Here is a 24172-nt window from a genome sequence, read left to right as displayed (position 1 = left end):
CTAGATGTCTCTAAATATCTTGCTAGACCTGTTCAGGAGTCGCACACGTGAACAAGTGGACTACGTTCACATGTACGACACCTGGAGACGTCACTAACTCCTTCACAGTGAACCTGTAACTTAACATAACTTAACGTAACCATGGTTATCATGGAGATATGTGTTTTGGCTCCGCCCCTCGTCTGAATGTTCCCACATGTTCCTGTTGCTGTGAACGAGTCGGACCCGGACAATCTCCTGCTGCTGCTTCAGCTCCAGAAAATGTCCGACCCACTTTTCTGACCATGTTCCACAGTTGATGTGTGAAAGGGCGAGCAGTTCTATGATCATGTTTCCTTGAAGTGGCGATGATCTGAGCAGCAGTTTGACCAGTTGAAAGTGGTGCAGGGAGCCTGAGGAACACGTGTGTACCGGGCGGGACAGAGATCTAGTGGTGAAAAGATAAAGGCATGGACGACCCCGTGTTAGTCCTGAAACCAGAGGAAGGGTTTCATGTTTGAAATGATCCCAGAACACGAACGCAGCACGCTGTCATGTGGTCAGTCCACAGGACCACCGGGACAAGTCCTGGTTAGCTTCCACAGAAACATTACATGGACACATTGTCCAGCATTGGATTGTTTCTCTGTCAGTAAAACTTCAGTCACATTGAGCCTGACTCGGTCCTCAGCTCATTCTACAAACATCTCTCAGCTCAGTATCAGTGTTCACTGTTAGGAACACATGTTCTGCACTTTGACCTTCAAGCTCCAGTGTGGAAGATTCAGGTGAAAGGATCCATTGTTAGAAACTGAAGAGAAAAGAATCCTAGAGATGTTTTCACTAGTTTCATCTAAACTGTACAACTTGTTGTTTTCTTTACTTTAGAACGAGACATTTAAGTTTTAACTACATTATATTTACATACTTTATATTTACATCAGGAGCGGGTCCTCTCTACAGAGGCAGCCATGTTTTTTTACAGTAGCCCAAACTGGACAAACTAAACCTTTTGAGTTTCTATGACAAGTGAAGCTACCACAGGTTCTGTTTCATGTTTGGAAGGGGAGGGTGAGGTGAGGGGTGTTCAGCTGCAACATGACACTTCACCACTAGATGTCACTACATTCTACACACTGAACCTTTAACATGAGATCATGATGTCTGACCTCAGAGTCTCCAGTCGACAGGTTGGACTCTGTAGAAAACCACACAGCTCCTTCACTCCTGAGTCCTGCAGGTCATTTAGTCTCAGATCCAGTTCTCTCAGATGAGAGGGGTTTGACCTCAGAGCTGAAGCCAGAGAAGAACAGCTGATCTCTGACAGTCTGCAGCTCAACCTGGATAAAGAATAAAACTTAACTGTAAATTAAACTGAGCTCATGTGTAAAAATAACATACAAATATTCATGTCAGACTCATAACTTGGAAGATAAATATGAAATCAGACATGTTGGACTAAAAACGAGTCCTAATTCAGTAAAAATAGATTATTTGGACCCGGTCTCTGTCCTGCAGATCAGTTTAGGAAATCCAGAACTAAACTCAGTGTTTTAACAAGTAGCTGAATATTTAAAATGTCACAGATTAATTAATGATGGATTCAAGTTATGTATGAAGAGGAATTATGTTAAATTAGAATTAAATGAGATCAATTGGGTATAAATGCTGTTTTATAGATATGAGATCTACAAAAGTCAGTCAGTGAACTGACCTCAGAGTCTCCAGTCGACAGGTTGGACTCTGTAGAAAACCACACAGCTCCTTCACTCCTGAGTCCTGCAGCTTGTTGTCAGTCAGATCCAGTTCTCTCAGATGAGAGGGGTTTGACCTCAGAGCTGAAGCCAGAGAAGAACAGCTGATCTCTGACAGACTGCAGCTCTTCAACCTGGATAAATAAATAAGAATATTTGAATGTGTCCTCCTGTTGTTGTGGATCGTCATCATGTCAACACAGACTCTCAACATGCTGCTGACCTCAGTCCAGTCTGTGACCTGAAGATAAATATCAGATCAGACATGTTGGACCATTGTTTCATTCATCACCTTCTTCTCTGTGTGTTTGGTCACTGAGCAGGTTTGTGTAATTAAACACTGTTTAAAGTAGGGATGGCTCCTGACAGTCACTTCCTGTTTGTTTCTATACTTATCAACTGTCCAACTTGTTTCAATAAGAATGTGTCTTATTTTGAAAACCTGAGGAGGACGAGTGCTCGGCCTCAGTCCACATGTTATTTACTGACACTTTCTTAGTGATCAGGAGCAGGTGAGTGCAGGTGAATGGAGCTGATGAGGTGGACGTGACTGACAGGCTGGGTGAGTGACAGATGACTGAGGGACAGTGAGCAGAGCAGAACTGTGACAATTTAAATAAATAATGACCCAATAAGAAAGAAAGTCTGAAAAGTGAAGAAGGATTTAAGGACCTCAGAGTCTCCAGTCGACAGTTTGGACTCTCCAGTCCAGAACACAGCAGCTTCACTCCTGAATCCTGCAGCTCATTTCCTCTCAGATCCAGTTCTCTCAGATGTGAGGGGTCTGACTTCAGAGCTGAGGCCACGACTTCCCAGTGAGTCTTTGAGAGTCCACAACCACCGAGTCTGTAATTAAAGAAAATATCTGTTAGAATAAAATCAGAAAACACAACATTCATACAAAACGTGATCATGTGACCCTCACCCTGGTAAATCCCCTTTTTGCCTCATGAACATGTTAAAAACTCCTCAAGAGAATCCTTTCAGATTTGGTACAAGCGTTCATTCAGACTGACAGAGGAACTCATTAGATTCAGGTGGTCAAAGGTCAAAGGTCAAGATCAAACATGTTTCTATCCTCATGAACATGATGTCTCAAGTCTGTCTTTGGGATTTCTTCACATTTTGACCAGTTGGACTCAAAGATAAACTGATTAGATTTCAGTGGTCAAAGGTCAAAGGTTACAGTGACCTCATATTATTGTGAATGCAACATGTCAGGAACCTGGAGGGACGGACACTGCACTGGTTGGTGGTGGCGTACAAACGCAGGGTGGTAATTCTAGTTTGACCAGAAAGAAGAATAAACGATATTTCTAGTTCTGCTTCTTCAGTTTAAAGGAACAGTCAGTGATTCTCATCCTAAACACAGAGAAGCTGTGATTTATCTGATTAATCACCGTTTCTAAATGCATATAAACATATAACAGTTTCATTAAGCAGGAATGAAATTAATATAATTATTTAAAAATATATATATATATATTTTTAAATAATTCTCATCCTAAACATATAACAGTCAACCTAACAAATGGATCTGTAGTGTTTGTTAGGGTAGTCACTAATAAACAGTACTTACCACATTTAGTATCAGTAAATATGAAATCTCGTCACATTTCAATCCTCCTTTCTCAGACCTGTGCCTACTGTTACATTACTTTAGTAAAATGAGGTTTGTTTTGAGTATCAGGCTAAAAGAACATTATTTAACATATATTCAGGTATTTTCTTTAGTATAAAACAAACCTTAAAAATACCCTCTTAGTTTTCTAACCCCGACATTGAGGCAATGCTTATTGCATTAAAAACTGACCAAAGACTTCACTAGACTCTTTTTTATTTGCAGAAACCTAAAACTTAAAATACAGCTTTCATCCCATCAACCTCAAGTTATTATTTATCTCTCATTTTGTTACATCTTGACAATAATGACACAAACTGACATATGACGGAAAATTCATGGCTTCATTCTGTGTAGTACTGGTATTTATTTGAGTACACAGGACTACTTTCATACAAAAGGTGATCACACCAGAAACCTCAGAAAGGTTGTAGTTATATTAAAAGTGAAAGTTAAAAATGTGTGAATGTGTGTTATTGTAATTAGTTGCCTAGACAACATGACGTCCTGGTTCAAGTCCACATTGTTCAGTTCTCATGTTGCTATGAGCTCTGAGTAAAGGAGAATTAAACCCTCGGCTACATGAGCATCAGACAACTGAGAATCTGCGACACACAACCAGTGAGTCCCAGTGTAATAAAGTGTGTTATTGCTGGACTCACCTTTCTGTGGAAAGAAATCTGTCAACAGCTGCTTTCTTTCTTGTTCCTTTGTCTCTTTTATTTTCTGATTCACAGACTTTACGTTTGATTTCCTGACATATTGAACATCACTTCTCCAGCTGTCACTCACTTCCACTATGTTTACAGAACAAGGACTAAACCATTAGTTCGTAGGGGTGAGACAGGTGACCTCAGGCCTTCAGTCAATCAATCCATTTAGTCAACCAGTTTCATTAAGCACTTAGAAATGAAATGAATATAATTAATTATTAATAAATATATTTTAAATCATTAAGGCTTTTCAAGGAACCATCTCCTGCACACACACACACACACACACACACACACACACACACACACACACACACACACACACACACACACACACACACACACACACACACACACACACACACACACACACACACACACACACACACACACACACACAACCTAACTCCGATCTACATGTCTTTGGGTTTGTGGAGGAAGCTGGAGAACCCAGAGAAAACCCTGCAGACACCAGGAGAACCTGCTCCTCACAGAAAGGCTGCACTAACAGTGTTGACCACTGCAACACCATGCTGCCCCAAACAATGAGAACCATTTAACACTGAGTGTATTTGAAGAACGACTCATCTCCACTGATTGAACATGTTATTGATCATGTCTGGACTCACCGAGCCTTCCTGCAGTTCCTCACAGCTGGGATCAGTCTCCGTCGACCCTGGTCTGATGTGTTGAACTTCTTCAGGTCCAACTCATCCAGAACCTCCTCTGACATCTGCAGCATGTAGGCCAGAGCTGAGCAGTGGATCTCAGAGAGTTCCTCCTTTGATCTGTTCTCTGACGTCAGGAACTGTTGCATCTGCTGATGAACTGAGTGGTCGTTCATCTCAATCAGACAGTGGAAGATGTTGATGCTTCTGTCAGGAGAAATGTCATCACTCTGCATCTCCTTCAGGTTGTTGATGACTCTCTGGATGATCTCTGGATTGTTCTCTGTCCGACCCAGCAGGCCTCCTAAGACTCTCTGGTTGGACTCCAGACTGAGGCCGTGAAGGAAGCGAACAAACAGGTCCAGATGACCATTTGTACTGGTGAGGGATTTCTCCATGGTTCTCTTCAGGAGGTCATCCAGGGAGAAGGTACTGTCTGTGTTCCCATATGTTCCCAAGAAGTTGTTGAGTTCTTCTGTGTTCCTCTTGGTGTAACAATGGAACATGTAGACTGCAGCCAGAAACTCCTGAACGCTCAGATGAACAAAGCAGTAGACTGATTTCTGCAAGATCACACACTCTCTTCTGAAGATCTCAGTACAAACTCCTGAGTACACTGAGGCCTCTGTGACATTAAGACCACACCGCTCCAGGTCTTCTTGGTAGAACATGATGTTTCCTTCCTCCAGATGTTTAAGTGCCAGCCTCCCCAGCTTCAGGAGAACGTCCCTGTCAGCCTCCGTCAGCTGCTGTGGAGTCGTCTCATGTCCCTCACCATACTTGTTGTTCTTCCTCTTTGTCTGAACCAGCAGGAAGTGTGAGTACAGGTCAGTCAGGGTCTTGGGCAGCTCTCCTCTCTGGTCTGTGGTCAACATGTGCTCCAGAACTGTAGCACTGATCCAGCAGAAGACTGGGATTTGACACATGATGTGGAGGCTCCTGGACGTCTTGATGTGTGAGATGATTCTGCTGCACAGCTCTTCATCACTGAATCTCCTCCTGAAGTACTCCTCCTTCTGGGCATCAGTGAAGCCTCGTACTTCTGTGACCCTGTCAACACATGCAGGAGGGATCTGATTGGCCGCCGCAGGTCTGGAGGTTATCCAGACGAGAGCCGAGGGAAGCAGATTCCCCTGGATGAGGTTTGTCAGCAGCACGTTGACTGATGACCTCTGTGTGACATCAGACACAAGCTCCCTGTGGTTGAAGTCCAGAGAAAGTCTGCTTTCATCCAGGCCGTCAAAGATGAACAAAGGTTTACAGACAGCGAGCGTCTCTGCCGTGAGCTTCTGTAACGCTGGATGGAAAACACGGAGCAGCGTGAGAAGACTGTGCTGCTGGTCTTTCACCAGGTTCAGCTCCCTGAACGAAAGCACAGTCAGCAGACCCACATCTTGGTTTTCTAAACCCTCTGCCCAGTCCAGAGTGAACTTCTGCACCGAGAAGGTTTTTCCAACGCCAGCGACGCCGTTGGTCAGGACGACTCTGATGCTGCTCTGCTGGTCAGTTGAGGCTTTAAAGATGTTGTGGCACTTGATGGGAGTGTCGTGGAGGCTCTTCATCTTGGAAGCCGTCTCAAGCTGCCTCACCTCATGTTGAGTATTAACCTCTTCACTCTGTCCCTCTGTGATGTAGAGCTCAGTGTAGATCCTGTTGAGGAGGGTTCTACTTCCTGTTTCATCAGTTCCTTCAGTCACATGTTCACATCTCCTCCTCAGACTGAGCTTATGTTCATCTAAAACCTCCTGCAGACCACGATCTGCTGAAAGACAGAAGAAACAATGTCAGAGACAGAGAATCTGAGAATCTGCTGATTGTTTTCATCAGATCCAGAAAACTACAGAAAATAAAAGCTTTTTAACTTTGTGCTTTTATAACGATGTTAAATGTTGATGCTGTATGAAGGAACAAAATAAAACAACATGTGCTGTTGTCAGAAGTGAAGACATCAGCAGACACATGTACAGTGCTGCTCTGACCGGCTGTCTGAGCTCCAGCTCCTGTTCTGGATCTTTTTCCACACTGGGGACAGGAGGAGTCTCCTGAAGAACCAGACTGGTCCCAGTATGAGGTGATGCACTGTCTGCAGAACCAGTGTCCACAGCTGGTGGAGACTGGATCCTTCAGGACGTCCTGACACGAAGCACAGCAGGACGACTCCTCCTCCTCAGAAACATGACTCCTCTTCCTCTCCCTGTGAAGACATTTCCTGATAACTCACATGTCCCAGTCACAGGTTGTCATTACTTCTGTCAAGGAGGTTTTGTTTTCACCCAGTATGTTTGTGTGTTGGTTGTTTCGTTAGTGGGATTATAAAAAACAACAGGTTACCAGTAAACTTGGTGGAAGGATGTGGTCTGTGAACCAGATCACAGACATGTTCAGAGGACTGATGTTTACCAGTGTGTGGAATTTGGTGCAGATCCAAATCAAAATGAGTCTCTAGTGAATCTCAAAGTGGTTTCATAAGGAGCGTGTTGGTTCTTGGTGGAGGTCTGAGCTCTTTGAGTGATTCTGAAAGATTAGTCACCAACTTCAATGAAGCTGTGTCCTAATGCAGGGGCCACACTAGAGGAAACTAAATCCTCTTCAGAGCAGGTCACAGTAGAAACAGTCTCTTACTCTGTGTGTGAGGGTCCAGGTTCATTACTGAAGAGTAGAGGCTGATTCATGGACCAGTCACTCTTCAGAGACACACAGCTGAACCCTGGAGACTCTGCTCTGTCCTCTTCCTCCTCATAACCACTCATCTTCAGTCTGAGAGGAAAAACACTGTGAGCTCCAACACACTGTTGGGCCATGGTTCTTTATGAAACCACACTTCGGCCTACATGTGCCATCAAAGCCTGAAGCAGCATGGCCCACCAGGACCCAGTCTCCCAGGGAGCATCAGAGGTGTGAAAACCCCCCCAGGGACACAGGTTTCAACTCCCATTGGTCACTCTGATCTGTGAGGTCACCGGGCCAATATAAAGTCAGGTTCTCCCCCTCTTCTGCCTCTTCCTACAACCTTCCACAGGAGGGAAGGCTGTCGAGCCTCTTCTCCAGCTCACATCTTCTCTTCCCATCCAACTCTTCGAGAGGAGCACAAAGGTGCAGCTTCCAGCTCATCTCACCAAGGAAACCTCCTCGCCCTCCAAGCTCTACCAACCCTTCAAGCAGCGACTCGATGTCCTGCTTGAAAACTTCAACCAGCAACTGAGCTACACAGCTCAACAGAAACCAGCAAGACGACACAAAACTTCGAACTGCACAGCAACTCTTTTTCCCCTTTCCACGGACTGGTAACACAACTGGGCTTAATAATTATACTAGGCTAAGCAAGACTGTTTATTCGATTCTGTGTGATGTTTATAAGTTTGATTTGTGTTGTGATATTTTGGGTACAAGTTATTGAGAAAGTTAATGCTAGTTATGCTCTTCAGTCCTTCCTTGCATACATCTAGCAACCTTCTCTAATTTGGCACACACACAGACACACGCATAACTCTTCACCTCATTATCTCTGCAGGTCGTAAACATTCCAATAGGTAAGGGTGTTGTCTCTTTGGCCAGCCGCCATCTTGAAAGCACGCTGACTCACACAGACACACACACATACCTATCTTTGTTTAGCAATTAGACCGTTAGTAATGTGTGTTTTTATACTTTATTATATTCATAATAAATGTTTTTCTTTCACAAATGTTTTTTCATTAATGTTGCATAAGTGAATTTTGCCAACCTCTACACTGTCAAGAACTCCATATCCTTCAACTTAGCTAACTATCTATATGGTAATTTTGGTTATAGTTATTAATTTAATTGTTAATCAGAGTTCCAAATTTGTAGTTAGAACCGTTATGAGACTTATTCAATAAATTGGCTATCTTTTCCCTTCCTTTGAAGGGTGGTGCCCCGAGGTAACTTTAATCAATTCAAGTTATTATTTAATATTAATATTTTATTATTAATTAATTATTTAATATTTTATTTTGATAACCAAATTTATTGAATGCCGAAAGGCACACCATTTTATGGTATCACGTTTAATGCATTATGGCACAACAACACACAATGAAGCCAGGTACGTAAACTCAGTGTTTCTTCAAATAGAACTGGCTTCAGTAAGGACCACAGCACTGAGCCTGCCCTGCTCAGGGTCACCAACGACCTCCTAATGGCTGCTGATGACGGCATGTGCTCAGTCCTGGTACTTCTGGACCTCAGTGCAGCATTTGACACAGTGGACCACAGCATTCATTAAACAGACTGCAGCACTGGGGGTACCTGGCACAGCACTGGCCGTCAGAAGTTCTGTGTGTCTGTTAATAACTATGTCTCCTCATTTTAAACTGTAAAGTATGGTGTGCAGTAGGGATCAGTCTTGGGGCCTATTTTATTTTTCTTGAACATGCTTCCCCTTGGGAACATAATTCACAGGTGTCTTATTTCATTTATATGCTGACGATACACAATTGTACTTGCCTGTAGGACACACAGACCCAGGTATGTTGAGTTCACTCATTAACTTCTTAAACTGAACTCAAGTAAAGCAGAGATTCTTGTCATCGGGTCCCAGCACATGAAAAAACAAATACTGCCATCTGCTGGTTCCCTCGTTGACAACACAAAGCCTGTGGCAAAGAATCTTAGAGTCTGGTTTGATGAAAGCTACGTTTTGAGCAGCGCACCACTAAGCTTGTTCAGTCCTGTTTTTATCAACCGAGAAATGTTTCTAAAATACGATCCATGCTAACTTTAACAGGCACAGACACCATTTTACGTGCTTTCATCTCATCACGTTTAGATTATTGTAACGGCCTTTTTACCTGCATGAGCCAAAAATCTATTGATCCTCTCCAGACTGTCCAGAACTCAGCTGCCAGGTTTTTAACCAGAACTAAGAAACATGATCACATCACTCCAGTGGCTCCCTGTATGTTTTAGAATTGATTTTCAGATTTCACTGATCACTGTAAGGCCCCTCATGGCCTCGCTCCCTGCTGCATCGCTGACCTTTTAGAATCATACCCACCAGTACGCACGTTGAGATCCTGGGCCAGAGATCGTCTGCTCCAGAGGCTGAAAGCTGAGGGGGAGGAGTTCAGGTCAGCTGACTCACTGAACTCTTTTAAGTCCCTTCTTAAAATAGACTTTTATCTGAGAGCTTTTCCTGATTTTACCTGAGTCTGAACTTTCTTTATAACTGTCTTTATTTATTTTATTGAGCATTTAACACAGCACTGGTATTTATTCACTAATTAATTTTACCTGCTTTCTTCTAAACCTGATGTTCTATGACCTGTCTGTTTTTAACTTGCTGCTTTTATAAAGCACTTTGAAATATACATATTTGTGTTTATATATATATATGTACCTGTACTCTCTCTCTCTCTCTCTCTCTCTCTCTCTCTCTCTCTCTCTCTCTCTCTCTCTCTCTCTCTCTCTCTCTCTCTCTCTCTCTCTCTCTCCTCCAGCTGTCAGTCACTTCCATTGCGTGTAGCAAGGACTGAACCATTTGTAGTCTCCATTATTATGGGATACAAATTTCAGTCAACCACTCGATTTATTCAGCCAGTTTCAGCCATTAAATGATAAGTATATTTTTTTAGGGAACCAGCGTGAGGATGGAGTAGAGGCAGCACAATGTCTCAGAGTATGTAGGAGATGTACTATTGTACAAGTACAATACTACAGTTCCCTTTCATGTAATACTGGTTTATGTCATTTGTAAATCCACCAATAAACATGTAAAGCCATAAACAAACATTGAATAAAAAAGTATTTTTGATAAATCAACTACATTAAAGTGAATTAATACAAGCTCATGAAGTTCACGTGTCCTTCAACACCCTGCCACTAGGAGAAGGAAACTCAACATCTAGTGTTAATGTCATAAAGGCTGGAAATGAATTACAGATCTTTATAGACAGTAACACTGAGAGCACATCAGTCAGCAGCTTGAAGCAGCACTCTGTACCTCCACCCAGTTCTATGGCTTTGTGCCCAAATGAAGGTCAAACACAAGCTCTTCAACTTTATATTCACTTTAAAACTCACACAAAACCAGTATAAAGTTAAAAAACTACATTTATAGTGTTGTTATATAGTACAGATGTTTTAGATTTATGTTTATATATATATTTGTGTACCTGTGTCTGCAGGTCGATGTCTCTCACTCCTCAGCCAGTGAGTCCAGAGCTTTACTGGGATCCACAGTGAAGACTCTCCACAGGTTGGTGACCACTGCTGTAACGTACGATTCTGAAATCACGTTCTGTTATTAAACACTTGATGAACAGACGTGATGAAGATAAAACGTGAAACTGTGAGTTAACTCTGTTAATTAGTCCTTTGAAGGCTCTTTGTTCCACAGCTGCTGTTCACATCTGTCTCTGGGGATCCGATTCGGGTCAGCTGACTCACTGAACTCTTTTAAGTCCCTTCTTAAAATAGACTTTTATCTGAGAGCTTTTCCTGATTTTACCTGAGTCTGAACTTTCTTTATAACTGTCTTTATTTATTTTATTGAGCATCGAACACAGCACTGGTATTTATTCACTAATTTATTTTACCTGCTTTCTTCTAAACCTGAAGTTCTATGACCTGTCTGTTTTTAACTTGCTGCTTTTATAAAGCACTTTGAAATATACATATTTGTGTATATACAGTATATATATGTACCTGGCCCTCTCTCTCTCTCTCTCTCTCTCTCTCTCTCTCTCTCTCTGTGAGCTCAAAGGAATCAGGACAAACAAGTCTGTTCAAGAAACACACCCAAAAATACCAAGCAAGGAGACACACACACACACACACACACACACACACACACACACACACACACACACACACACCAGCTAAGGTGACTGTAACGTATGATTCTGAAAACACGTTCTGTTATTAAACACTTGATGAACAGATGTGATGAAGATAAAACGTGAAACTGTGAGTTAACTCTGTTAATTAGTCCTTTGAAGGCTCTTTGTTCCACAGCTGCTGTTCACATCTGTCTCTGGGGATCCGATCACATGAAACTACGTCTGTCACCAGGTGTGAACTGACAAACTTAGAGTGGTGTGATCAGCAGACGGATGTTAACAGCAGGTGTGAGAGTGTGACAGTAAAACTTTCAGAAAGTTGTGTTCACACTCACCTGCTCACTTTTCTTCCTTCTGCTCATCCGAGGGAAAATGGAGTCTGACACCTCCCTGTTCTCAGGCTCCTCCTCCCTGTTGAACCAGTTCAAAGTCCAGTTCACAGTTAATTTTTTGATGTAGATAACAAACTTACGATCATGTATTTAGTTAATAATTGATGGTGTCGGATCACACACACACACACACACACACATACACACACATACACACATACACGTACACACACACACACACACACACACATACACACATACACGTACACACACACACATATTATCACTTGCTCCTGGTATTTCATGTGATGTTCTACACTATGATCATTTTTAAAAAGCGGTGTCGTAAAACATGAGCTGCGTTTCCTCTCGCTGGAGTTCAGTCAGTGTGTAAGATTCAGGTGAAAGGATCGATTGTTAGAAAGTGAATATAAAATAATACTTGTGATGTTTTCATTTCTTTCACCTAAATTGCACAAATTGTTGTTTTCTTTACCCTAGAATGGGCCCTTTATATTTAAATACTTTATATTTAAATACTTAATACAACGTATTTAAATACTTTATATTAAAATTAGGGCTGTCAAACGATTACAATTTTTAATCAGATTAAACACAGAGAAGCTGTGATTAATCTGATTAATCACAGCTTCTAAATGCCTGAAAAATCCCTTTTATCTCTGTATATTGTTGTGGGAACAGAAAGATAAATGACAGAAGGCGGATATATACATTTAACATTAGTTTTTGAATTGATGACAAGTCCAAATGATAGTTAGTAAGATTGAAAAATTAAATTAAATCAAACTTAAACATACCACACCATAATTAAATGTGTCTCTTTGCTTTGCCTCTGAGCAAACATAGGATGATATTATTTAGAACTTTTTTTTTTCATCAAACTCAAAGAACCTTCTAAACAATCGGGGCTTCTTAGCCTTTGCTCTTTTTTTATTAAAACTTTTTTCTTTTCTTTTTTAAATCAAACAAACAACCAAACCTTTACACAATTAAATGTGAATGTGAAATCTGAATCTGAGCCCATCTGCAGAAGCAGTGTTGAGCCAGTTCACACTTAAAAATAACGAGTTCCATGTTGACGAGTCATTTTCATGATGTTTAAATGCAGCCTCATAAACTGTGGAATCAAACCAACACTCAGTGACTTCATGTGCTGATCAGGTCCTGATAACTAGTGATGAGTGTTCATTCGTTCCAGTGAGAGCCGAGTGGAGGAGGACACAGAAACTCCAGCTCGGTACAAACCAGCTGCAAACCAATACTGTACATTTAAATACTTTATATTTAAATACTTTAAAGAAGCGGGTCCTCTCTACTGAGGCCGTGTGTTTAATGACAACTGAAGGCTGCCACATGTTCTCTTTCATGGAAGGGGGATTGAGGTGAGGGGTATTCAGCTGCAACATGATATTTCAACACTAGATGTCACTAAATTCTACACACTGAACCTTGAACATTAGGTGTTTCTCTTGTGTGTGTCTCTACAGATCTGACTGCTGTCACAAGAGAAAAATGAAAAAAAGATCTGCATGTGACCCGACACAGTGTTTAGAAGGACTGTTTTAGAATTAAAACAGCCTTTGGGTTATACTTGAGTCCAATGACCTCAAATTTTGGGGGTTCAAGAAGAGCAGAGATGTGCATTCAGTTCACAATTAAATCTTTATTTAATAATGGGAGGACTACAATGGGGGAAAAACATCGACAATTATAAATAAAAACGAGCAGCTTTTTATTTCTGAATGTTTATAAAAGCTAAAACAACAAATACTGTGACCACAGAGATACAACACACTTCAACCTAAATAGCGGGGAGCATTATGTAGGCAGCGTACTTACTACGGGGAGATTCTATCACAAACCCAAATAGACACCAGCACGTGAGCACACTGATCACTACCACTGCAACTCACACTGCAAGGACAAAACCACAACACACTGTTCAAGGGACCACCACCCTTTCGGCCTACATGCAAAGTGGTGTGAATCCCACAACTACTCCCCGAAGGTCGTCCAGCTGCCTAAAACAAGGAAAAGAGTGAGAGGCAGTTGGTTCAGGGTCACAATAAAATATTTAAAAACAACAATCAACACGATGAAAGGTTGAACAGTCCATCAGGAATGTGAGGCGTGAGACGTCGGACCGACAGGATAAAGCCAACGCAGAAACCAGTGGTCAGACAACACTGGAATTAGGCAAAGCAGCAGTCTGGCACTTAATCTGCAAAGAGGGGGAGACAAGGTCATTTATCAAATTGCAACCAAATACATTGGAGGGGATCACCCTTTACATTGCTATTAAATATTACCTTGCTCAATATGGGGCCCTACTGTACAGCGACCATGGATGGCTGACTCTGTACTGTGGCTCAAACAGGGGAGAGGCGAACCCTGAATCTTCACTCAACCATGGGGCCACAGAAATCTGGATCGAGACACAGCCACACAGCTGAATATATAAAACACCTCATTAGATTTCAAGCGGGTAAATAAAACATCTTTCTCCCAGTCTCCCTTACCTGCACAAACACAGCAGTCACCATCTACCAGGCATCAGACAAAGAGGCAGTAATAGAGGCACCTGTCCTTATAAAGGGGGGGGGGCTCTAACTCCGAGCTGTCAACGCTCACATGTATCACGTTACCACCATAGACTGACGTCACCCGCTGGTTTCTGAAGAGTGAAAATGAGGCTCTCAGTGGGCGTTTCACCCGGCGCCATCTTGCCGGTGCTGACTCCTCCTAGTTCCTGGCTAACCCATAAATGGGCAAAGAGGAGGAGCGCGAGTGAAGACTGACAGCTGAGCCACGCCCACAGAGCTCAACGTTACCTGGTTAGCTCAGGCTAAGGAGCTAGGCTACATGCTCCTGCTAACCGGCTAGCGCTGCGGTGTCACAACGAACATAACCAGAGGTAAGTTACCCTGAAACTTTACAACAACAAAACCTATTGATTTATCTATTATCATAATCATATGCTTACAGGCCTCAAGTCGTTTTTAATAAGAAATTGTGGTAACTTATCGTTTATTTAACAGATTGAAGCAAGTTAACTACCTCAGTCTCAGTTTTCACATCACTTTAGTAAAGAGTTGTGTGTTTAGTTGTCACTTCATTGTAATTATAAGTTAATATTAATAAGCTACACGTGTAATTTGCATGTGATAGTAACTATATGTGTCACATATGTTCTGATACAGGCTCGTATAACAACCATTACTATTACCACCTCGTTTATTTAGCCTGTTGTGGAATTAACAGTGAATTAGACTCAGTGCAGATGTGATTATAATCTACACACACCACTGTTGTTAACAGTTCTCATATTTATTATATATTGATCTGTTCTCAGAAGTCAAGGGACTTGATGTGGACTGTTATCAACAGGCCTGTGAGAGATTATCACCTTGAATATTACAGATGAGGTAGAAAGACATTTTATCTATTTGTACAATGTTTTATTTCTTTCAGTTAATCAGTTCTGGCTGAGATGATCTGTGGTGCTTCCACCTGCTGAACACAGAATAAACTGTAAGAACCAGTTCTGGCTGCTTAACACAGCTGATATTACATGTCAAAAGTATTGTAATTATTATTAATTATATTGTACAGTATCTGTAAAAAGTATTTACAGACTGTCTGTAATCTGAGGTGTTGCTCCTTTGTTCCATGTTATCCTACAGATGTGACAAAGTGATTTCAGCATAAAACATCCTTTTATAGTGAGTTTCTTCTTTTCAGTACATGAAGCACTGCAGCACCTGATGTCCTCAGCATCCACTGTGGCAGCAGCAACATGGTGGAGATCAGCAGCTTCAGGCTGGTCAACATGAGGACGACCTGCACCAGCTTCATCTGCACAACACTTCATGTTTTCCTCCCTTAACTAAAGAGGACCTGTGTTTTATTTTTCTTCTTTGCCATAAGAGACAGAACACGGTCAGCACAGCTGCGTCCTTCAGGCTCGTCCGTCCCTAATAAAATGACAGGAAACATAAAAGTATGGTATTATTGTAGAGGAAGTGTTACTTATGAACAAAGTTTGTGTCCTTCTTTTCTGTGGATATTCAACTATGTATTTGAATATGGTTCTTCCACATTAAAAGTATTGCATATATCATTTAATGCATTATGTATTATGTCTTTGCTTTGATTGTTAGTAAGTTATGAAAACAGGTCTGTACCTGGAGTCAGCGTTGAAGTGATGACTCAGTGTTCATTCTGGTTGGATTCCACTTGTGTCTCATGTTGGACATCCACAGGTGCAGGCTGTCTGAGTCACCTAGAGGGAAACCACGGTCCCACCACTGCCTAACACTGCTGAAACCAGCCTTCCTCTGTCTAAAAACATCCCAGAAATAAATAAAGACATCCCTAAAATTTTTATCAAATGTTAAAACAGAATTAAAATGCCAGTATGCACTTTTCGGTACAAAATTCCAAATAAAAACTTGAGATAAAAGCAGGGAAGGATCAGTAAAGCCAGCAGGCATGATAGCACAGCGTTTAAAGACATTAAAATGATGTTTAAAACAATAAATACGCTGTAACCGGGCTGAGGAGACCCTACTGTCTCTGAGGTGGGACCAGGTGTACTGTCTGCAGTCTGAAACACCAAACTATAAACTACTGTGAACCTTTAACCAATAAACTGTGTGAAAATAATATCATTTATTATAAAGAAAAACGCTCAGAGGCCACAATCTCCCAGCATGCACGCACGCACGCACGCACGCACGCACAGACAGACAGACAGACAGAGAGAGACCATTATTCAAACACATCTAAACAGAACAATTCAATTTGCAGAGAGTTGAAATAAATGTCAGAGCAGGAAACAGAGTGTGTGTGACCTGGTTACGTCTCAGTTAAACTCTCTCACCTCTCAGCTGTGTTTCATCTTCACCAGCAGGGAACGTTTCTCTAGATGATCTTGAATTTTAACACTTTAGTGAAAACTTCATCCATAAGTAAAACACAGAATGTATCAGAATCATTGATTAATGAATTAATGGGATTCTTTATTCAGGACAGAATGGAACAACTCATTTCAACATTAAAAACACATGGTTGTAAACAGTGGTGACACAACACAGTGACACTAGACAATAAGTGTCGGGCCTCATTTCCCAAACGGTGCCATGTGTCTGATCCATCATGTAAATGCGTGTTCGCCCCTTCGCGAGCAGAGCCGCAGGCTCCCGGCTCCAAACGAATTATCTCTGTGTTTCTAAACGTCTTTCACCCACAGACTCACACCACTTTACATCGGAGTCATTAGGTGAAGCAGGTTATTAAACTATGTACATGAAAACTTCACTATTTGACAAATAACATGATTAAATTCACTTTGAACAGAAAAACAACCTCAGCTTCTCATTGGGTGAAAATATTTCTGTTTCTTATTTAATCTGAAAAAGTTCTTCACCTCGTCATTTTCTTTTCTTCTTTATTTACATCGACTCTTAGAAATCACTGCTGACTTTATACTTCAATGTACTGAGCATCTTATTTACAGCCTGGTCTCATCAATCTGTGTTCAGATAACACGACTTTACACTTTCTGATTCCCTGCAGTGCTCATGGTTTTCACCTGATGTCTTTAGTTTTCAACACAACATGCTAACACGCTGCCGTCAGCAGGATCAGGGGTGAAACTGTTTTAAAATATAAGAAGCTTGTCTGAACTCAGCAGTTATTTATTCATAACAGCGACTGCTCACAGCTTCATGGCCCGACCAGTAAATATAATGTCACTTTTTACATTTGAATGTAAAATTTGCATTAAATTAGCACATTTTTCTGCACATAACTTTGACTTTTGTGAGTCAAAGGACAGAGCAGCAGCAGATCCACTGATGATGCTGTGTCACATCCACAGGAACACACAGGGAGGATGGTGGACTGGACTCTGTGTGACAGCTGATCTCAGAGCAGCTCACCTCCTCTGATTCCTCTGGAGCTCTGTCTCCACTCTGCCTCCCAGCAACAAGGCCCAGTCAGAGCCGCTCTACACACAAGCTGCTGCTGCTTCAGCCTCTGGATCCTCAGGACACAGCTCAGCCTCCGTCCACACACACTGTCCTCTTCACACTCACCTTCACTAAGATCACTTCCACCTGTTGAGAGAAGAAGACATCAGTGTTTCCAGAGACTCACTTCATCAGCTGTGAGTCAGTGATGCAGCACATCCAGTAGAAAGAGCAGCAGGGACTTCAGTCCTGTTCAGAGGTGGAGCAGCTTCCTCTCTGCTTCATGTTCACGTGTTGGAATGAACACGCTAAGAGCTAAGTGTGTTTCCTCTGCATGTCAAAGTGCAGAGTGGACACCTGAGAGGTGGATTTACTGCTGTTACAGGTGAAGCCATGTTTCACTGTGTGAGCACGTGCACATAAAAGGGGCGGGGTTTACTGCGTATGACCAATCACAGACATGGACAGTTTGACTGACAGCAGAGCCTCATATTTCACAACGAGGATCAAACTGTTCTATAATAAAAATCAGAGGAGAACAAACACATGATCCAGAATAAAAGAAACTCAGTTACAGCATATATCACGTGACCACGATATAATAACGTGTGTGAACGAGATAAATAACTCGGGGCCACGAGATCTGAATCTGTTGTTTACTAACAAGACGAGTGGAAGAGAAGAAGATTCTTGATGAGAAACGTTTGAATCCCAGGATGTGACACACAGTGTCTCACTGTCTCTGAGGACACACACTGTCTCTGAGGACACACACTGTCTCACTGTCTCTGAGGACACACACTGTCTCACTGACTCTGAGGACACACACTGACTCTGAGGACACACACTGTCTCAATGTCTCTGAGGACACACACTGTCTCTCAGGACACACACTGTCTCACTGTCTCTGAGGACACACACTGTCTCACTGTCTCTGAGGACACACACTGTCTCACTGACTCTGAGGACACACACTGACTCTGAGGACACACACTGTCTCACTGTCTCTGAGGACACACAGTCACTGAGGACACACACTGTCTCACTGTCTCTGAGGACACACACTGTCTCACTGACTCTGAGGACACACACTGACTCTGAGGACACGCACTGTCTCTGAGGACACACACTGTCTCACTGACTCTGAGGACACGCACTGTCTCTTAGGACACACACTGTCTCACTGACTCTGAGGACACGCACTGTCTCTTAGGACACACACTGTCTCACTGTCTCTGAGGACACACACTGTGGTGGAAACCTCTGACATCACTCCTCAATAGAAACACATGGACCTATCTTCAGGAAGCTGACTGAGTGCATCTGGTGTTTTGGTGACAGGATGAGTCTGGAGAGATTGAGATGTTCTGGGTGAGTTAGAGATCAACTGAACCAACCAGACGTTGATTTAAACTTCCCTTATCCGTCCCTTTAAGGAGAGTGTGCACCACACAACAGTGGAGAGTCACTGTGGTCAGTGGGCGGAGCTTCAATACGGGTTGATCTCCAACTTAACCTGGAGCAGGTTAGCCGTTCATCAGAAGTTACCATGGTGATTTACCTCGTTAAGAAGTGGACGAGCTTCGTACGACTGAAAAAACTAAACCTGAAGTTAACCTGATAACCACAAATCCTGCTTGGTAGCACAGACCCTGGATCTGTGATACTGACTGTGTTTAGTAAAATACTGATGAAAGCAGCGTGGACTGACTCCAACCATCTACTGACCTCACAGTCTCCAGTCGACAGGTTGGACTCTGCTTTAGATCAAGCAGCTCCTTCACTCCTGAGTCCTGCAGGAAGTTGTCAGTCAGATCCAGTTCTCTCAGATGAGAGGGGTTTGACCTCAGAGCTGAAGCCAGAGAAGAACAGCTGATCTCTGACAGTCTGCAGCTCTCCAACCTGGATAAAGAATAAAACTTAACTGTGAATTAAACTGAGTTCATGTGTGAAAATAACAGACAAACATTAATGTCAGCACAGACTCATAACTTGGAAGATAAATATGAAATCAGACATGTTGGACTAAAAATGAGTCCTGATTCAGTAAAAATATATTATTTGGACCCGGTCTCTGTCCTGCAGATCAGTTTAGGAAATCCAGAACTAAACTCAGATGTGTTTTAACAAGTAGCTGAATATTTAAAATGGCACAGATTAAGTGTATGAATGTATGAAGAGGAATTATGTTAAATTATAATTAAATGATATCAATTGTGTATAAATGCTGTTTTATAGATATGAGATCTACAAAAGTCAGTCAGTGAACTGACCTCAGAGTCTCCAGTCGACAGGTCGGACTCTGTAGAAAACCACACAGCTCCTTCACTCCTGAGTCCTGCAGGTTGTTGTTTCTACTCAGATCCAGTTCTCTCAGATGAGAGGGGTTTGACCTCAGAGCTGAAGCCAGAGAAGAACAGCTGATCTCTGACAGTCTGCAGCCCTCGAACCTGAATAAATAATAATAAACTTTATTGATATTTTACTTTCTAAAATTAGAGTTTATAAAGTGCTTTGATAGCAAAGCAAGAAAAGTAAATAAAAGGTGAAATTATAAAAACATAGTAAAAACACAACATCACATGAAAGCAAGTCTATAAAAATGGGTTTTATGAAGTGATATGAAGTGATGAAGTAACAGTTGATGTGTGAAGAGAGCGAGCAGTTCTATGATCATGTTTTCTTGAAGTGGCGATGATCTGAGCAGCAGTTTGACCAGTTGAAAGTGGTGCAGGGAGCCTGAGGAACACGTGTGTACCGGGCGGGACAGAGATCTAGTGGTGAAAAGATAAAGGCATGGACGACCCCGTGTAAGTCCTGAAACCAGAGGAAGGGTTTCATGTTTGAAATGAGCCCAGAACACGAACGCAGCACGCTGTCATGTGGTCAGTCCACAGGACCACCGGGACAAGTCCTGGTTAGCTTCCACAGAAACATTACATGGACACATTGTCCAGCATTGGATTGTTTCTCTGTCAGTAAAACTTCAGTCACATTGAGCCTGACTCGGTCCTCAGCTCATTCTACAAACATCTCTCAGCTCAGTATCAGTGTTCACTGTTAGGAACACATGTTCTGCACTTTGACCTTCAAGCTCCAGTGTGGAAGATTCAGGTGAAAGGATCCATTGTTAGAAACTGAAGAGAAAAGAATCCTAGAGATGTTTTCACTAGTTTCATCTAAACTGTACAACTTGTTGTTTTCTTTACTTTAGAACGAGACATTTATATTTACATCAGGAGCGGGTCCTCTCTACAGAGGCAGCCATGTTTGTTTACAGTAGCCTAAACTGGACAAACTAAACCTTTTGAGTTTCGACAACTGAAGCTACTGCAGGATCTGTTTCATGTTTGAAGGGGGGGAGGTGAGGGGTGTTCAGCTGCAACATGACACTTTACCACTAGATGTCACTAAATTCTACACACTGAACCTTCAACAATAAAACATGATGTCTGACCTCAGAGTCTCCAGTCGACAGTTTGGACTCTCCAGTCCAGAACACAGCAGCTTCACTCCTGAATCCTGCAGCTCGTTTCCACTCAGATCCAGTTCTCTCAGATGTGAGGGGTCTGACTTCAGAGCTGAGGCCACGACTTCACAGTGAGTCTCTGAGAGTCCAAGATCAATAAGTCTGTAATTAAAGAAAATATCTGTTAGAATAAAATCAGAAAACACAACATTCATACAAAACGTGATCATGTGACCCTCACCCTGGTAAATCCCCTTTTTGTCTCATGAACATGTTAAAAACTCCTCAAGAGAATCCTTTCAGATTTGGTACAAGCGTTCATTCAGACTGACAGAGGAACTCATTAGATTCAGGTGGTCAAAGGTCAAAGGTCAACGGTCACACAACATGTTTCTGGCCTCTTGAACATGATGTCTCAAGTCTGTCTTTAGGGGATTTCTTCACATTTTGACTCAAAGATAAACTGATTAGATTTCAGTGGTCAAAGGTCAAAGGTTACAGTGACCTCATATTATTGTGAATGCAACATGTCAGGAACCTGGAGGGACGGACACTGCACTGGTTGGTGGTGGCGTACAAACGCAGGGTGGTAATTCACTTGGATTGAGTGATTGTCTCCTCACAGAGCTAGCTGTTCGCTCGGGAAAAACCTTTCCACATGTGTGTATTTATATATATATATATATATATATATGGGTCCTTGAGCTTGAGGAAAAGGAACCCTCAAACTCCTGAACAGTGATCACATTGGATTTCACTCTCCACATCTGATATACACACACACACACACACACACACACACACACACACACACACACACACACACACACACACACACACACACACACACACACACACACACACACACACACACACACACACACACACACACACACACACAACCTAACTCTGATCTACATGTCTTTGGGTTTGTGGAGGAAGCTGGAGAACCCAGAGAAAACCCTGCAGACACCAGGAGAACCTCCTCCTCACAGAAAGGCTGCACTAACAGTGTTGACCACTGCAACACCATGCTGCCCAAAACAATGAGAACCATTTAACACTGAGTGTATTTGAAGAACGACTCATCTCCACTGATTGAACATGTTATTGATCATGTCTGGACTCACCGAGCCTTCCTGCAGTTCCTCACAGCTGGGATCAGTCTCCGTCGACCCTGGTATGATGTGTTGAACTTATTCAGGTTGAACTCATCCAGAACCTCCTCTGACATCTGCAGCATGTAGGCCAGAGCTGAGCAGTGGATCTCAGAGAGTTCCTCCTTTGATCTGTTCTCTGACGTCAGGAACTGTTGCATCTGCTGATGAACTGAGTGGTCGTTCATCTCAGTCAGACAGTGGAAGATGTTGATGCTTCTGTCAGGAGAAATGTCATCACTCTGCATCTCCTTCAGGTTGTTGATGACTCTCTGGATGATCTCTGGATTGTTCCCTGTCCGACCCAGCAGGCCTCCTAAGACTCTCTGGTTGGACTCCAGACTGAGGCCGTGAAGGAAGCGAACAAACAGGTCCAGATGACCATTTGTACTGGTGAGGGATTTCTCCATGGTTCTCTTCAGGAAGAAGGTATCGTCATCCAGGGAGAAGGTACTGCCTGTGTTCCCATATGTTCCCAAGAAGTTGTTGAGTTCTTTTCTGTTCCTCTTGGTGTAACAGTGGAACATGTAGACTGCAGCCAGAAACTCCTGAACGCTCAGATGAACAAAGCAGTAGACTGATTTCTGGAAGATCACACACTCTCTTCTGAAGATCTCAGTACAAACTCCTGAGTACACAGAGGCCTCTGTGACATTAAGACCACACCGCTCCAGGTCTTCTTGGTAGAACATGATGTTTCCTTCCTCCAGATGTTTAAGCGCCAGCCTCCCCAGCTTCAGTAGAATGTCCCTGTCAGCCTCCGTCAGCTGCTGTGGAGTCGTCTCATGTCCCTCACCGTACTTGTTGTTCTTCCTCTTTGTCTGAACCAGCAGAAAGTGTGAGTACATGTCAGTCAGGGTCTTGGGCAGCTCTCCTCTCTGGTCTGTGGGCAACATGTGCTCCAGAACTGTAGCACTGATCCAGCAGAAGACTGGGATTTGACACATGATGTGGAGGCTCCTGGACGTCTTGATGTGTGAGATGATTCTGCTGCACAGCTCTTCATCACTGAATCTCCTCCTGAAGTACTCCTCCTTCTGGGCGTCAGTGAAGCCTCGTACTTCTGTGACCCTGTCAACACATGCAGGAGGGATCTGATTGGCCGCCGCAGGTCTGGAGGTTATCCAGACGAGAGCCGAGGGAAGCAGATTCCCCTGGATGAGGTTTGTCAGCAGCACGTTGACTGATGACCTCTGTGCGACATCAGACACAAGCTCCCTGTGGTTGAAGTCCAGAGGAAGTCTGCTTTCATCCAGGCCGTCAAAGATGAACAAAGGTTTACAGACAGCGAGCGTCTCTGCCGTGAGCTTCTGTAACGCTGGATGGAAAACACGGAGCAGCGTGAGAAGACTGTGCTGCTGGTCTTTCACCAGGTTCAGCTCCTGAACGAAGCACAGTCAGCAGATCCACATCTTGGTTTTCTAAACCCTCTGCCCAGTCCAGAGTGAACTTCTGCACCGAGAAGGTTTTTCCAACGCCAGCGACGCCGTTGGTCAGGACGACTCTGATGCTGCTCTGCTGGTCAGTTGAGGCTTTAAAGATGTCGTGGCACTTGATGGGAGTGTCGTGGAGGCTCTTCATCTTGGAAGCCGTCTCAAGCTGCCTCACCTCATGTTGAGTATTAACCTCTTCACTCTGTCCCTCTGTGATGTAGAGCTCAGTGTAGATCCTGTTGAGGAGGGTTCT

General features: G+C 42.8%; 1 protein-coding gene and 4 long non-coding RNA genes across 6 annotated transcripts; 1 reads left to right on the top strand and 4 right to left on the bottom strand.

Moving 5' to 3' along the window:
* Window positions 1-24172, bottom strand: LOC124851923 (NLR family CARD domain-containing protein 3-like; the record flags this gene model as incomplete). Its single annotated transcript, XM_047340112.1, is given in 4 exon segments — window positions 1-28; window positions 2418-2579; window positions 22460-23875; window positions 23877-24172. Coding segments are annotated over 4 exon segments (1902 nt in total), but the record flags the coding sequence as incomplete, so codon positions are not given.
* On the bottom strand, window positions 6870-11931 carry LOC124851302. Its single transcript, XR_007032341.1, has 3 exons — window positions 11871-11931; window positions 10870-10981; window positions 6870-6929 (listed from the first exon to the last, which is right to left on the bottom strand). It is a non-coding gene; the product is annotated as an uncharacterized LOC124851302 (long non-coding RNA).
* On the bottom strand, window positions 13532-14617 carry LOC118102332. The gene is made up of 3 exons (XR_004694665.2): window positions 14408-14617; window positions 14198-14313; window positions 13532-14109 (listed from the first exon to the last, which is right to left on the bottom strand). It is a non-coding gene; the product is annotated as an uncharacterized LOC118102332 (long non-coding RNA).
* On the top strand, window positions 14666-15688 carry LOC124851317. Its single transcript, XR_007032361.1, has 3 exons — window positions 14666-14802; window positions 15360-15419; window positions 15630-15688. It is a non-coding gene; the product is annotated as an uncharacterized LOC124851317 (long non-coding RNA).
* LOC118102060 lies at window positions 15799-17845 on the bottom strand. Of its 2 annotated transcripts, XR_007032351.1 has the most exons (4): window positions 17831-17845; window positions 16771-16846; window positions 16073-16229; window positions 15799-15862 (listed from the first exon to the last, which is right to left on the bottom strand). It is a non-coding gene; the product is annotated as an uncharacterized LOC118102060 (long non-coding RNA). The 2 variants fall into 2 exon arrangements; XR_004694623.2 differs by having other exon boundaries at window positions 16771-17845.

Source organism: Hippoglossus stenolepis, chromosome 1, assembly GCF_022539355.2.
Source record: "Hippoglossus stenolepis isolate QCI-W04-F060 chromosome 1, HSTE1.2, whole genome shotgun sequence".
Taxonomy (NCBI): Eukaryota; Metazoa; Chordata; class Actinopteri; order Pleuronectiformes; family Pleuronectidae; genus Hippoglossus; species Hippoglossus stenolepis.
The sequence above is the reverse complement of the archived record's forward strand: the minus strand, read 5'-3'. Positions and strand labels throughout refer to the sequence as shown.